Raw genomic sequence first — 16,469 nt, 5'->3', positions numbered from 1 at the left:
GTCCTTGAGCATGACTCTAGGCTCATTCTCATGGTCTTGTGGGCTAGGACCTTCTGATCTAGCAGGCTCTTTAGAGGAGCTTGCCTTCTTGGAGGCTGCATTGGTGCTCTTAGGTGCCATTACACTTCAGGGACCGTCTGTATTTCTCTTCAGGCTCTCAATAAAAGCACCAAAATGTTGACTGTGTTTTTAGCCAACGACGTGAGAACGTCAAATACGACAAACCTTCAAGAGAATTTAAATAACACAGACAGTTTAACCAAGAAAAGTAAATAACACACAAGATTTTATAGTGGTTCAGCCCCGTTCAGTCGGTAATAGCCTAATCCACATAGAGATTTTATTACTTTATCTACACTCAAGATCAGATGAACCGGTGTCAACTGAGTTTCTTCAGTGTAAATTTTCAGGAATACAAAAAAGGTTTCTCTCAAGGAAAATGCACTTTCTCTCTCTAGAAACTCAGACCAATTTTCAAATTGCCAAAAGTCTCCTTTTCTGATTCCATTAACCCTCTATTTATAGGCTTGGGACCAGAAACTGATATTCCCTTAGGATCGGGATATTTTATTACTCATATTATATTTATTACATTTAAATTACAAAATACATTCAAAATGTAACAAAACCCCCAATTTGTGGGAAGAATGAGAGATTCCCGCGCGTGCCAAGACCGGCTCTTGTTGAAGCTGTTTCTGGGAATCTTGACTTAGTTCTCCTCTATCTGGTTGACCCATATCTCCTACTGACCACCCATGCAAGTGCTGGTCGGACACATGCATGCTGGACATATGAGTGCTGGTAGGACATATACTTACTGGTAAGACATGCTTTTGTTGGTCGGACAAGTGCATGGAGGTAGGACATACACTCCTCTCCTCTAACATGGCACTCTCCTCTAGCATGCCATATCTCTCCTCTAACATGGCACTCTCCTCTAGCATGCCATATCTCTCCTCTAACATGGCACTCTCCTCTAGCATGCCATATCTCTCCTCTAACATAACAGTCTCCTCTAGCATGGCACTCTCCTCTAGCATGGCACTCTCCTCTAGCATGCCATGTCTTTATTTGGACAACCATGCACTTGCTGGACATATGCATAAAGACCACATTCTTGGGGTCTCCTCGGACTAAGATCCCTTGGGCTCTCCTCGGACCACTCTCTTGGGTTCTCCTCGGACCAAGATCCCTTGGGCTCTCCTCGGACCACTCTCTTGGGTTTTCCTCGGACCAAGGTCCCTTTGGCTCTCCTCGGACCAAGGTTCGACCTCACCTTGGCCTTTCATCGGACCAAGGTCCGACCGGGCACTTGGACTGCTCCTCGGATGTACTTGGCTTGGACGTGACACTCTCAAGCAGTCAAAACTCTTCATCAGTCTACCGGGTCACTTTATCACAACTCTGAGGAGTTAATGTATTTATTGACTATTTAATGTGTCTTTTACGGACCATGTACTGCCATTTGTCACCTCTATTGCCACGTCATCAATCTCCATTTTCGGGGATAACAAGTTTTAGCTGGTTTGCTCCAAACCTATTAAGGTCGTGTTTGGTTTGTAATCCATACACTTATATTTTTAATCTAGTTCGCATATTTGGTTGTATCCAAACATTTTTATCTTTTGATAATTTGGTTACGTCCAAACTATCTAAGCTCGCGCATCTGGTTACATCCAAACACTTGTATGTTTTTTATAATTCGGTTATATCCAAATTATCTTAGCTCGCGCATTTGGTTATATCCAAACACTTGTATGTTTTTGATAATTCGGTTATATCCAAATTATCTTAGCTCGCGCATTTGGTTATCTCCAAACACTTGTATGTATTTCGTATATGTTACTTTATTTTTCAAGCTGGTGGTATTTATATATACCAATGATGCCCGCTTAATATCCTATGAATGTGACCATAGGTTATTAGATTAAGAGAGATTGCAAAAATAAGCCATATTAGACGAAATACATCTTTATTTGACAAAATCCAAAAGTAGGCAAAATAGTACGGATAAACAAGCATGGTTACAGGCAACATCCTTCCTACACTATTGATAGTAAGGTCTTAGGTGTTCGCCATTCCATGCTCGCGGTACTAGGATCCCATCCAATCTCGCTAACTTGTAGACACCGGGTCGGATGACTGACTCTACTTGGTAGGGTCCTTCCCAATTTGGCCCGAGCACGCCAGCTGTTGGATCTCGCGTTGCCAAAAATACACGCCTTAGCACCAAATCTCCCACACCAAATTTTTGATCTCGAACCCTCTTGTTAAAGTTCCTGGTAGCTCACTGTTGGTATGGAGCATTTCTTAGCCAAGTTTCGTTCCTTCTTTCTTTGATCAGGTCTAGGGTTTCTTCGAGCTGAGTGTGGTTCGAGGCTTGGTCATAAGCGTGGGCTCAAACTGTAGGAATTTCGACCTCAACTGGCAACATAGCCTCGCAACCGTACGCCAGAGAGAACGGGGTATGCCCCGTCGATGTTCGAGTTGTAGTCCTATATCCCCATAGGACCTGGGGCAATTCTTCGGGCCATCGTCCCTTTGCTTCTTCCAACTTTTTCATCAGCGAACTCTTGAGAGTTTTGTTTACAGCTTCGACCTGGCCATTTTCCTGGGGATGAGCTACTGACGAAAAACTCTTTATTATTCCATTTTTTTCGCAAAAGTTGGTGAACAGATTGCTATCGAACTGGGTTCCGTTGTCGGATACAATTTTCCTCGGCATCCCATATCGACATATAATGTTCTTCACTACAAAGTCAAGGACTTTTTTGGAGGTTATATTTGCTAACGGTTCTGCTTCCGTCCACTTCGTGAAGTAGTCTACGGCGACTACAACATACTTCACTCCGCCCTTGCCAGTTGGGAGAGAGCCTATGAGGTTGATTCCCCATACCGCAAACGGCCATGGGGAGGTCATCATGGTCAGCTCGGATGGTGGAGCTTGAGGAATCGTGGTGAATCGTTGGCACTTATCACATTTCTTTACGTACTCGAAAGAATCCGACTTGATGGTAGGCCAGAAATAACCTTGGCGTATGATTTTCTTGGACAGGTTATGCCCCCCAGTATGGTCTCCACAGAACCCTTCGTGAATTTCTTCAATGATTTTCTTGGCTTCGGGTGGAGTCACACACCGAAGTAATGGCATGGAATATCCCCTTCTATACAGCCTGCCATCCATGATGGTGTAACGGGGGATTTGATACATCAACTTTCGAGCCTGGTTCCGATCTTTTGGAAGGATGTCGGTCTCGAGATATTCGACTATTGGATTCATCCAGGTAGGCTCGGAGTCGATCATACACACGTCTTCTAGCTCTGGCTCATTAATACTAGGTGCCGAGAGATGTTCAATTGGCACAACATTTAGCTCATCATTCTCGGTGGAAGTAGCGAGCCGAGCTAAGGCATCTGCATTCGAGTTTTGTTCTCGGGGGACCTGTTCGATCGCGTAAAACTCGAAATGTTCCAACATTGACTTTGCCTTTTCTAAGTAAGCTGCCATTTTCGTGCCACGAGCCTGGTATTCTCCCAAAATTTGGTTAACTACTAGCTGGGAGTCGCTGTAACAATGTATTGCTTTAGCATTGAGCTCCTTGGCTATACGAAGTCCCGCCAGTAAAGCCTCGTATTCAGCCTCGTTATTTGATGTGTTGAAGTCGAATCTTAAGGAAAAATGGAATCTGCTTCCTGCGGGAGTGATCAAAATGACTCCTGCCCCGAATCCATTTTCATTAGATGACCCATCGACGTAAAGTTTCCACAGCTCGTGGGCCGGGGTTATAACTTCATCGTTGGTCATGCCAGTACATTCCACTATAAAGTCTGCCAAGGCTTGTGCCCTGATGGTCGTCCTTGGGTGGTAGGTGATCTCAAATTGCCCGAGTTCAACTGCCCATTTAAGAAGTCGACCTGAAGCCTCCGGCTTAGACAAGACTTGTCTTAGTGATTGATCAGTTAATACATGGATGGGGTGGGCCTGAAAGTAGGGACGAAGTTTTCGAGATGAATGAATTAAGCTGAGAGCTAGCTTTTCCATCAAGGGGTATCTCGACTCTACCCTCAGTAATCTTTTACTGACGTAATATACGGGCCTCTGCACCTTTCCTTCCTCTCGCACGAGCACTGCACTTATGGCGTGCTCGGTAGTGGCGAGATATAAATATAGCACGTCTCCCGTAATAGGTTTTGATAAGATGGGGGGTTCTGCGAGGTGCTTTTTAAGCTCCTGGAAGGCTAACTCCCACTCTTCCGTCCATTCAAATTTCTTGCCTCCCCTCAATAGGTTGAAAAACGGAAGACAACGGTCTGTAGATTTCGAGATAAACCTACTTAGTGCCGCCATCCTGCCGGTCAAACTTTGGACATCTTTGTGTCTTCGAGGTGAGGGCATGTCAATCAGGGCCTGGATCTTGTCTGGGTTAGCTTCTATTCCACGAGCGTTTATGATGAAACCCAGGAATTTTCCTGAAGATACCCCAAAGGTGCATTTCTGAGGGTTAAGCTTCATGTTATACTTCCGGAGCACGGCAAAGCATTCTTCGAGATCATCAACATGATTATCATTAAGTTGGGACTTGACTAACATGTCATCAACATAAACTTCCATGTTGTTCCCTATTTGCTCCGAAAACATCATGTTCACGAGCTGCTGGTATGTGGCCCCAGCATTTTTGAGCCTGAATGGCATGACATTATAACAATATAATCCCTTGTCCGTTATGAAGCTCGTATGTTCTTGGTCAGGGGCATGCATGGCAATCTGGTTATATCCAGAATAGGCATCCATGAATGACATCAGTCCATGCCCTACCGTGGCATCCACGAGCTGGTCAATCCGTGGTAAGGGAAAACAGTCTTTTGGACAGGCCTTATTGAGATCTAAATAGTCGATGAAGGTTCGCCACGTCCCATTGGGCTTCGGAACCAGTACCGGATTGGCTACCAAATTGGGGTAAAAAGTATCCCTAATGAATCAGTTTGCTTTTAACCTGTCGACTTCCTCTTTCAGTGCCTTCTTTCTATCGCCGTCCAGCTGTCTTCGCTTTAGTTGCTTCGGTGGGAAGCTTTTATCGATATTTAACGCATGGCTCACAACATTTGGACTTATTCCTACCATGTCCGAATGTGACCATGCAAAGACATCCTGGTTTCTCTTCAGAAACCAAATTAATTGCTATTTAGTTTCTTCGCGTAGGTGTTTCTCGACCTTTATCGTTCTCGATGGATCTGACTCTTCGAGCCTGACACTTTCGAGCTCTTCTAATGGCTCGAGGTCAGCTCTTTCCTCCACTCTTGGGTCGATCTCTTCGTCTATCTCTAAGATTGTCCCGTCCTTATTCTGGATAACGACGAGTGTTTGCTCACTCTCCTGTTTCTTTCCTCTTATGGAAATGCTATAACATTCCCTTCCAGCTAACTGATCTCCCTTCAGCGTCCCGATGCCACTAGAAGTCAGGAACTTGATGGCCAGATGCCTTACAGACGAGACTGCCCCCAGCCCTATTAGGGCGGGTCTCCCGAGCAGCACGTTGTAGGCTGATGGCAGGTCCACTACCACGAACTCCGTCATCTTGGTCACCGAGACCGGGTAGTCTCCCAAGGTTACTGGGAGTTCGATGGACCCTACACAGGTAAGACTCGTCACATAATTATTTCGAGATGGGTCTCTTTCATGCTGCCTCGTCTCTGCAGTGCGAGACCAGGACATTTGACTTCTTGTAGATTGGGCGCCTCTCCGCTCCCTGAAGGCTTCTCTGCTGCCTTGCCTCCTTCATGCACGTCTTTCTTCATCATCTCGAACTGGTTGAGCATTCCTGCGAGGTGGTGAAGGGTATCTTATAGGCGATGGAGGGAAACGTATGGGTGATGGTGGCTGCCACCCATTTCGAGGCCTAGACGGTCCGGAGTTTGCCCGAGACAGGTCGGTTGCATTCTGCGTGTTACCAGGGATTTGAGTCAGAGCCTCTGTAGGGGCTCGGTTATTCCCAGTTCCCGCTGGTACCTCTGCAGTTGAATTAACCGGAGCCCTAGCTCGGGTACTTCTTCGGGGTCTCGGAGGAGTGGATTGCTCTGTTGGTGCCGGAGGTTGCTCTGGCCTCCTCGTGGCAGCATTTTTTCGAGGACGTCCACGAGGCCTGCGGGGAGGAACATGCACGTCCCTCGGAGGAGGGGCTTGGTTCTTAAGCGGAGGTGGGGGCTAAGCCGCCTGAGCCTCTGTGGCTAACCTAGCCAACTCCTCATTCCGCTTATTGGCTTCAGCCAATTATTTTTTCAGCTGTCGGTTTTCAAGTTCCACAATGGGGACGTATCGTTCAGGATTGTAGTACATATCCTCATCCCTTGGGGCTGGAGGTCCCTGAGAATCGGAGGACTCGCTTCTCTCTTCAATATTTGGGTTTACCATTGGCTGCTTCCCAGGGCGTCTTGGATAGTTTTCTTCAGGAACGTTTTGATCGTTTGCGGCCATAACTGTTCAGGGATCGTACTGCTTAAGGCTCTCAATGAAAGAACCAAACTGTTGACGTCGTTTTTCGTCAACTTAAAATGTAGAGCACATAAACAGTAAAGAATTATGGCCAGAAAAACACAATAAAATAAGGAGAGTTTTTTACATGGTTCAGCAGTTAACTCTGCCTAGTCCACGAGTCTTTTTTATTAGAACTTAGGAAATTTCTAGAAATCCTTCAGGGATGAATTCTCCTGAGTTTCTCTCAAAACCACAAAATTTCGGTCCTTTACAAAGGTATATGACTTCTCTATTTATAGAGAAAATCTCATAATACTATCCCACACGTTTTGGGAAGTTATCCTGTATATTAATAAATTTAATGGCTTTAAAGCCTGTAACTCCTATATACAAGGAAACGTCATCTGAAGACCAGGGGGCTTGTAACTGATTAATAAATATCTCTTTATTGTAGGGAAGTTACAACAGTAATATCTCTTGAATGCATGGACTGTGTCTCTTCAAGTGACCTATTAAGCCGTTCGAGATCAGCAATCAGCATCATGTCCGTCTAAGTCTCTGAGCGAAGTACAAGTTGTCTTGTTTCCCCAAAATCAGTTTGGAGAGAGTAAGTACCACCAAGGCCGCCTTACCCCGAGCTTACACTCATGCCAAGCTCGGGCCACTTGATCCTAGGTCATCTGAAAATGGACGTACTCCGATGTTCTTCGAGGCCGCCCATCTTCGAGGTTGCCACCTGCTTTGAAGGTCCGGTATCTAGGTTACGACCATGTATTCTAGATATTGCGAGCTCACACCTGACGAATCCAGCTTTCGAGATCACAACTCTCAAGGCTCGAAATCTAGGTGTAACAAATTGGGTGTGAAAAAACATGTTGGAGAGGGAGGGGCTCAAATCCCAAATATCTATTCTATATAATAAGTGTGTATATAATGGAAATTTTTTGTTTTAACAGTTTTTTATTTTTTTTCGTTAACTTTAACAGAATAATCTTATATTTAAGATAATATTCTTATATTTAACGTTAGATTGTAAACATGACTTAAATTTAAATAAAATTAATTAAATAAATAATTAAACAAATTAAAATAAGATGTTATTGAGATATTTTACAATGATAATTATTTAAAAATAATAAAATCATATATTTTATAACTTAAATAAAATTTAATTGAACTTAAACTTAATATTATATTAAACATATAATATATAATATTTTGTTATCCCTGTCAAATTCAAAAACTAAAACAAACTTAAATTTAAAAATAATTAATTAATTAAAATACGATATTTTTAAGATAATTAAAATAATTAAATAATATTTATTTAAAAAATAATAAATGCATACATATCATTTTTTATCTTATAAATTTGTGTGATAGTTTGTTTTTTATCAAGTGATTAAAGCATTATTTCCTCATCAAATTCATCAAAGGACATTGCGAGATACATTAGAAACTAAAAATAGTTGATCGATATATATTAATGTCTACACTATGACTTTTTCTTTTCTTATTATTTTATTTCTATTATTAATTTCTTTTTAAATATTATTGTAATTTATATATATGTATATGTCATTGTTGACGGTAAGAACTCGTCAACGATTGATGGTTAGAAAACTTCGATCTCTATACTATAGGAAGCTATGAATCAGACAGAAAGAACTCTAAACAATAGGAGAAAACTTCGGCAACCATGAATACCAGAAACATATATTTCTTAAGTCTCGTTTTTACATTCAGTTTTCCAACCCCTTAGCCTGAGGGGTTGGAGCCTATTTATAAGGGGGGGCTCTATTGGCCCTGGATACAAACAAGTCCCGGACCACAGGGACGTACATAGGTACTCTGATAATGTAGTGGCTCAGGGCGTAGTGGTGTCTACCCTGATGGTGTCAGAGTCGTGGCCTTGGACATAGTACTGTCGACTCTGGCGTATGGTCGGGGGTGTCCAAGTGGTACCACCACTCTTCGTACAGGTCCGTACCGCCACTACTCCTCAGACGCAGATCATAGGGTCGTGCCTCTGTTCTTTCCATAACCGTACACCCCGTGTCAGCGCACGTGTTCCGTAATCAGTTGTCCTCATCAATTCCCGTTCAATGCTCCATGTTCGTTTGGCATATCAACAAGGTTCCCCCAAGTGATCTCGTGCCTATGCCAAGGAGGCTTCAACCTATGCATGTCCTGAGAAGTCAAGGTGCCAAGGGTCAGGGCCGGCCTATGCGGATCGCATAGACACGAGGCTAGCAGCAAGAGCGCTGTGGCAAGGCCACACCCTCGCATAGCGAGGCTGGCCCTTTTCCCTCAGGTATGGGCATGGCACGGGCGTCGCAACAAGGTAGCACCCTCGCACGGCGAGGGTCCCTCGCACGGCGAGGGACCCTCGCCGTGCGAGGCTGCCTCTCCTCCTTCCAGGTGCAGCGTCGCGAGGCTAGGAGCACGGATGCCACAACAAAGCCCCCACCCTCGCATAGCGAGGCTGACATTCTTCCTCCGAGTGTAGGCGAGGCTTGATGCCTGATGGAATGGGGCGCATGCGGACGACCAGTTGGGGACCCTCGCATAGCGAGGGTGAAGTTCGGATGGGCAAGTGGCCGAGGGCCCTCGCCTAGTGAAGGTGGCTCGTAGTATAGAGCTTCATCCGTGAATAGAATTCTCAAGGAGAAATTTCCACATTTACACTTCCCCCCGAGTCTATAAGTACACTTTTAAGTGTGTTTGTAGACTCTCTCCACTTCTCTTGCTTGACATGCACGGCCAATCTTGGGGGATTTTGCCTTGGCAATTTTTCCAACGCCTTTTGAAGAAGCATGAGGTGAGGCTTGGGGTTGTGTTTCTTTTTAGTGTCCAAAGAAACACAAAAGTCACCCAACACTTGGGGGATCCATGAAAGATCCTAAGATTGCATAAGGACCAATCATCCTCCATCGCGGATCCCAAGGTTACCCATACTCTTGATCTCCACCATTTATAGGGAAATAGATCCAAGGGCTAGGGAGCATTGACTTTCCCTATAAATACTCCAAGGCTTGAAACCACTTCTCTACACAAAGACTTGCTTAGCCTAGTGGTATTCCCTCTAAGCCTCTTCCAAGAGCTCCAAGGTTCTATCCTTCATAGAAGCATTTTTGAGGTACCCCTTCTTTTATTTCCATTCTCCTTTCTTTTCTCTTTTTTTTCTTTGTTTTGTTTTAATAAATTTTTTTTCTCTTTAGCTTCGTGGTGACGCTGGGCATTACCTCGCTCCTACGGTCTTGCTCCTGCTCCTTCGTAAGTCTGTCCTTGCATCCCCTCAGCTTCGTATTCCCACAGGTATGTCTCCTTCATCTCTTCTCCCTTTTGTTTTGCATTGATTATACGAGGGTAGAATTGATGGTTGCATGACACTCAACCTTCAGAGTTTAGCATTTTCTTCGCATAGCCTTTCCAGTACCCATACACCGGCCCTTTTCTTATACCCTCACACCCGTGTTGTAGATATTGAGTCGCCCTTATGTGTACACGCCCTCGAGTCTTAGCTTGTCCATGGCGTCTAGGCGATGTCCCGAAGGTCCATCTAATGTTGAATTTATTGAGTTGTCCTCCTCCGACTCGGAGGTCGACGCATGTAAACCCTCTAACCGCGGGGGTGTGCGGGCGCTCTACCTCAAGAGACTATCTTACCTTAGACATAAGGCGTACTGTCTAGAGAGGGAGATAGAATCCCATCCCGGGGACGCGGGTTCTGATCTCTTCCCCCGGCAAGCGACATACATTTCCCAGCTATAATCAACCCTCCAGGATTGCCTTTCCGAAATTGCTTGCCTAGAAGAAAACTTGCCCCCTGAGCCTTTTTCCTTTTGTCGTGACGAGTCTCCCGATTACGTGGATTCCTCCTTTGAAGGCGGTAGACATGAATTGGTTGAGCCGGAGTTCCTTTCCATGGTGCCGCCCGTGTTCCCTCTCCTATCCCCTGTCTTGCGCCCTAGGGTCAAGCAAAGAGCTGGTAGACATAGGACATGTGGGGGATCTTCTAGGACCCTAAGAAAGTCTGTTGCTCATAAACTGCCTTACTTTGTCCAGGTACCCGAGATGCCGAAGAGAGTCTTGGACACTTCTGATGAAGTTGGAAGGTCTACCGTTACCCTAAAGAAATTGGGCAACATGCTGAAAGCCCATAAGTTACCCTTGAACCTCAAGTTCGCTATACCAAAGCGCAAGGAACGCGCGTCTGCACCGCAAAAGGGGTTCGTGGCATTTAGTGATGCCATAATCCGATCTGGTGGAGCTCTGCCACACCACTCTTTCTTCATCAAAGTGCTGGACTACTTTGAATTGGCGCCACTACAATTGTCCCCCAACTCCTGGGTGATGCTCAGCTGTTTGTATGTGTTGTACCATCAGGTGTACTCTAGGGGGCCTTCCACAAGTGAGGTTCATTACTTCTTCACCCTGAGGGAGAATACATCAGCCCCCGGGTTCTACCAACTCCAGAAAGTCGCGGCCCTTAAAGGGAGTTCCCTCTTGGAGGGATCTATTTCCAATAGGGGGGCGTGGAAGTCAGACTACTTCTATACTTACAGTGGGCAGACCCGGTATTCTAGCTTCAACACCCCACGTAAGGCTATCCTCACCTTGACCCCATATACCAAGAATTTCTCTTATTATTCGACCTCTCTTTTTCTTTTTTTATAGTCCTTGTAACTGTGGTTATTTTCTTTCATTTGATGGCAGGTCTCTTGGGGGTCGTTGGTCCCAACTTGAAACGGGCGGCTCATGATCGGGTAATACAAATCCTGGCTATGCCGAAGGCATGCAAACAAGCCAGCGCCCTTTTCACAGAGAGCAATCTCCACTTGTGCGGGCTACTGACCCCGGACCAGAAAGTTACCTTATGCTCCATCTCCCCTGAATTTGAGGATCCGCGCCCCGCGTCACCCGACTCTGTTGATTTACCCCCAGCGGCATCCGTACTTGAGAGTCCGTGGGTATATGGTGATGATGAAAGGAATTATGATGAAGCGGCCGATAGGGACTATGTCTACTCCCCGGGTGACCATATGGACGTTGAGGAGACTGTGGTGTCTGAGAACTACTCCTGCTTGTACTCTGTTGCTGGCAGGGCTAAGGGTATAGCTGATGACTGTCACATTGGCGGTGCTACCTCTCGGATGTCGCCTTTAACGCCTGGCGGCGAGTTTTCCTTCGATGCCCCTGCCCCTTGCCCCTCTGTGCCTAGAAGGAATTTTGTCATTCCTTCTTTTGATGGGGTTCCTTCACCCCCGAGGGGGCCTCCTAGGTGGGCCTCCACAGGAGTCTCTTTACCCCAGGAAGCGACTCCACACTCTTCTGCCCCCCGCACTACTGCAGATGGGTCGGGGCCTACCCGGTCCCCCTCCTTGCCAAAGCGGGCCTCGGCAGGTACTCACGCCTCTCCCGGCCCAGCTCATGTTTCTATTCCTGGAGATCATCCTCTGGCGAGCCAATATGGGGAAGCCATAATCCATCACTTAGGAAACTTTCCCAAAGGTGAATGGGGGACGCTACACGATGTCCCTGAGGCTCAGCTAGAGAGCGCCTACACGCGAGCCTCCCTGCAGGTAATTGTCGCGATACTTGGTTTATTCATTTGTTCTGGCCATATATATACTTTTTATATTATTTCTGGCATATCGTCTAACCCTTGAGGCTTTGCTTTATATTCTCGCCCTCACATAGGCTTCCATTTTGAACCATCGACTGCTTGCCTCCCACTCTTCATCAACCCAACGGTTGCAACACGAGCTTGAGGAGGCACTGGGGAACCTATCGGTGGCTCAGACTGCAAAGGATACCTTGTCAAGTCAATTGGCCGAGGCGGTATGCCAGAGGGATACCGCCTTGGCCCGGGCTGCATCAACCTCTCATGCCAACATTCAGCTGGAGGCTACCGTCCAAACTCTGAACGGGAGGATCGCTGTGCTCGAAGCTGAGCTTATGACCGTTGAGGATCGCATAATCGATAAAACGTTGCATGCTTTCTGGAGGACTAATCCCACTGTTGACTTATCTTCTTTTGGGGACTATGCCGTCGAGAGGATTTCTGAGTGGTAGGGTCGAGGTGGAGATTTGTAGGTCCCCTTGTACTCAGTCTATGTATGCCTTGGGTGTGTAATCCCTTGCACCACTTCTTCTCTTTTTGTTTTTTGTTTTTATCAAATTTAAGGGGCTCTGGCAAGTCCCTCTTATTACTGTTGTTCGTGGGCTATATGTTTTTCTTTGATTTGATGAAGATAATCTTTCTGGTGCACCTTGATTATACTTGTAAGGAAACGTTAACCCATTGGGCTGTTGTGGTCCTTTTATGTTCTTTGCGCGCGCTTATTACTTTTTTGCGAGAAGCGTCCTTCTCGTCCTTATACATAGTACTATTTTTTTCCAAGGGTCCCTTGTAAGACCCTTTTTGGGCTAGCTGGCTTAATGGCCGATCTAGACTTATCGGGTGATTCCCTCCTTACAGCCTCACCTCTTGGGGTGTCGGCCTTTCGTTGGGGGTTATTCTTTTTTAACTGCTCCCTTGATATTCATAAGGGTAGCTAATCCTTTTGAATATAAGAGATTTTTTTTTTTGTTTACTTTTTTCGTCCTACCCCCCAAGTACCTGGTGAGATTTATCTTGGCGGGGACTTTAGTTGATGCTTGCACAAAGAAGTAAGTAACATACGAAGCGGAAAACAATTTCATTCATAGTAGTCAGATTACAACGATATATAAATAGATAAAAGGCTTACATCTACTTGGGAGGTTATCTAGGTAACCTCTTTGATTCTCGTCTACTAAAATAGCATACCCTGCAACAAACTAAACATAGCTACTACCTGCATCAGGCGTGGGAGCCTTACTGCTACCCGGTTGGGTCCTTCACGATTCTGGGATCTAGTTCCTGTGGGTCTGTGCCCCCATGCACCACCATCGTCATCGGTTCTCGCAGTTTCGCAGAAGTGTGAAGGGTGGTGTTATAACACTCTCTAGCCTCTCTTTGTTCTCCCTTCATGCCTGCTACCCCACCAGGAGTTGGGAACTTGACGGTGAGGTGATATATTGAAGTGATTGCTTTCAATTCTCTTAGGGATGGCCTCCCCAATACCGCATTGAAAGCCGAAGCACAGTCTACTACGACGAAGTTTGTCATGATCGTGGTCTGTCGGGGTTGTTCTCCCATGGTGAGTGCTAATTCGATCACCCCTAAGGGTTGCATCGAGTTCCCTGCGAACCCGTATAAGGTGGATTGACAAGGCTTCAAGTGCCTGATGCCCAAGCCCATCTTCTCCAAGGCGGGGCGATATAAGATATCTACGGAACTTCCATTGTCTACGAGGATCCGATGCACTCGTAGGTTGGCCAACTGGATTGTCAACACCAGAGGATCATTATGGGGGAAGTGCACCCCTCGTGCATCCTCCTCTGTAAAGGTGATCGAGTCATTTTCTCCTTTAAAGCTTTTCAGGGGGCGCTGTTCCAGACTCATGACACAAGGTGGTGGACTTCGCCTGGCTTCTCTAGGGGTCCTATCTCATCCTTTCCGGGAGTTTCCCCCAAGCCCCGGACCTCCAAAAATAGTTCTTACTTCTCCCTGGATCTCTGGAGCTTCTCTTTGCGTCTTAGATATTATTGGTTCATCCTCCGACTTTGGCCTTTCTTTCCTAACATATCGGCCTAGGTGCCCCCTGCGGATGAGCTCTTCAATTTCTTCTTTCAAATGAATACACTCTGCTGTGGTGTGACCAATATCCTTGTGGTATTGACAGTATCTATTTGGATCCCTCTGGGACCGATCCTTCCTCATTGGTGGGGGCTTCTTGAAGGGAACCCGCCTCTCGTTGGTGAGGTAGATATGCTCCCTTGTATCCGTCAGGTCTGTATAGAAGGTATAAGCCGTTTTCCTAGGGTCGCTTCCCCGCTTGGGCTTTCTATGTTGATCATCCCTCGGCCCTTCGTACGCCCTCTTCTTCTTTGCACCATTCGACCCTTCGTTAGTCGGGGGCTTTGCGGTGGACTCACACTTTCCTGCCTTTAAGTTCACGTGGCCATCCTCTACACGAATATACTTCTGCGCTCTCTCGTAGAAGTCATCTAGGTCTGTGACTTCCCTTTTGAGCATATTATCCCACAATTTGCTTCCCGGAAGCACCCCGGCAGTGATAGCCATTTTTAACTCTCTGCGGGTCAAGCTCCCCACTTTGGCTGCTTCCATGTTGAACCTGTGAATGTAGCTTTTTAGACTCTCATTTTCGCCCTGTTTTACATTGGCGAGGCTGGTGCCCGGCATAGTATAATCACGCACGGCATGATGTTGTTGGAGAAACTCATCTGAAAACTGTTGCCAAGACCTGACGGATCCCGGCCGAAGTCTCTTAAACCATTTGTATGCGGGTCCTTTCAGCGTGACTGCGAAACAGTGGCATCTAGCCCGGCTACTTATCCCTCTTAATTTCATCAAGTCATTGAATGGTTCTAGGTGGTACTTGGGGTCGGTGCTTCCTTCATACGGGGTCATATGAGGCTCCTTGAAGTTGGCTGGGAGTCGGATGGCTTGGATATCTTTGGTGAAGGGTGATTCATAGTCGAACTCCTCCTCAAGGCTTTGCCCTCCAGACGCGGTAACAATCTTACTCCGCAGGATCTTCATCTCTGTATCGAGGTCTTGCCTCTTCTTCCTCAGGGAGTCTCTCAACATGGACGGGTCGACACCTTCCTTTCCTTCGCCGTCCCGAGGGACAGTAGGAGGGGTAGTCCTCTTTGAGGTGACCTCGATGTCATTGCGAGAGCCACCATTGTTCCCTTGCCTTGGCCCCTGGGGTGGCCTCGACGGTCCGGGACGCTCCTGCGGCTTCTCCCTGGGGGTGTTGCTGGTGGAGTGTCTGGTCCTCTCGTCGTCTACTGGGACAGTGGTTTCCCGACCCTTCTCTTTCCTCTTGGGCAGGGTCATGTTCGACTTACCTTGCAACAGGCCATTCAGCACCTCCTGCATGTTCTCTAGGGTAGTCTCTAGTCTTTGGTTTTTACGGTGCAGTTCACGAATCTCCTCTTCATAGAAACGAGATTTGGAACTCGAGCTCACGAAATGGACCCGGGGTTGCTTATCGTGTCTACGCGTCGAGGGGCCCGGGTCTTGCCGGCCGGAGTTCGGTACTTGTGGTGGTTTGGGAGGAGGGAACTCGTTGGCATTCCCGGGTGGTGCAGCAGTTGTCCTTGGAGGACTTTCACCGTGTGGGATGGCCGGTGACGAGGCCTCCTTGTCATTCTCGTGAACCTCAGGGTCCCTTGGGGGCTCTACGTCCCGGGGTGGAGGTGGATCCTTCATGGAGGCCTTCAGCTGGACTCCGGTAAGGTGGACCTCCACCTCTTGAGGCTCCCTGAGTCGCTTCGAACGTCTTGGCATTTCTCCTTGCCGGAAGTAATGGCAGAACAGTAGCTTGGTGCTTACGTTCCCACAGACGGCGCCAAAATGTTGACGGTAAGAACTCGTCAACAATTGATGGTTAGAAAACTTCGATCTCTATACTATAGGAAGCTATGAATCAGATAGAAAGAACTCTAAACAACAGGAGAAAACTTAGGCAACCATGAATACCCGAAACATATATTTCTTAAGTCTCGTTTTTACATTCAGTTTTCCAACCCCTTAGCCTGAGGGGTTGGAGCCTATTTATAAGGGGGGGCTCTATTTGCCCTGGATACAAACAAGTCCCGGACCACAGGGACGTACATAGGTACTCTGATAATGTAGTGGCTCAGGGCGTAGTGGTGTCTACCCTGATGGTGTCAGAGTCGTGGCCTTGGACATAGTACTGTCGGCTCTGGCGTATGGTCGGGGGTGTCCAAGTGGTACCACCACTCTTCGTACAGGTTCGTACCGCCACTACTCTTCAGACGCAGATCATAGGGTCGTGCCTCTGTTCTTTCCATAACCGTACACCCCGTGTCAGCGCACGTGTTCCGTACTCGGTTGTCCTCATCAATTCCCGTTCAA

The 16,469-nt window shown here is 46.7% G+C and overlaps 1 protein-coding gene across 1 annotated transcript in view; it reads left to right on the top strand.

The window, feature by feature from the left end:
* The window catches only part of LOC133785595 (zinc finger BED domain-containing protein DAYSLEEPER-like), a 30,819-nt gene that overhangs the window by 12,803 nt on the left and 1,547 nt on the right, over positions 1 to 16,469 (top strand). The window contains exon 2 of the mRNA XM_062224814.1: positions 11,788 to 11,878. Coding sequence (XP_062080798.1) covers positions 11,788 to 11,878 — 91 coding nt within the window. The remainder of the gene's footprint in view (positions 1 to 11,787; positions 11,879 to 16,469) is intronic.

This window comes from Humulus lupulus, chromosome 6 (assembly GCF_963169125.1).
Source record: "Humulus lupulus chromosome 6, drHumLupu1.1, whole genome shotgun sequence".
In the NCBI taxonomy this organism is placed as follows: Eukaryota; Viridiplantae; Streptophyta; class Magnoliopsida; order Rosales; family Cannabaceae; genus Humulus; species Humulus lupulus.
This window is presented reverse-complemented; position numbering and strand designations above follow the sequence as displayed.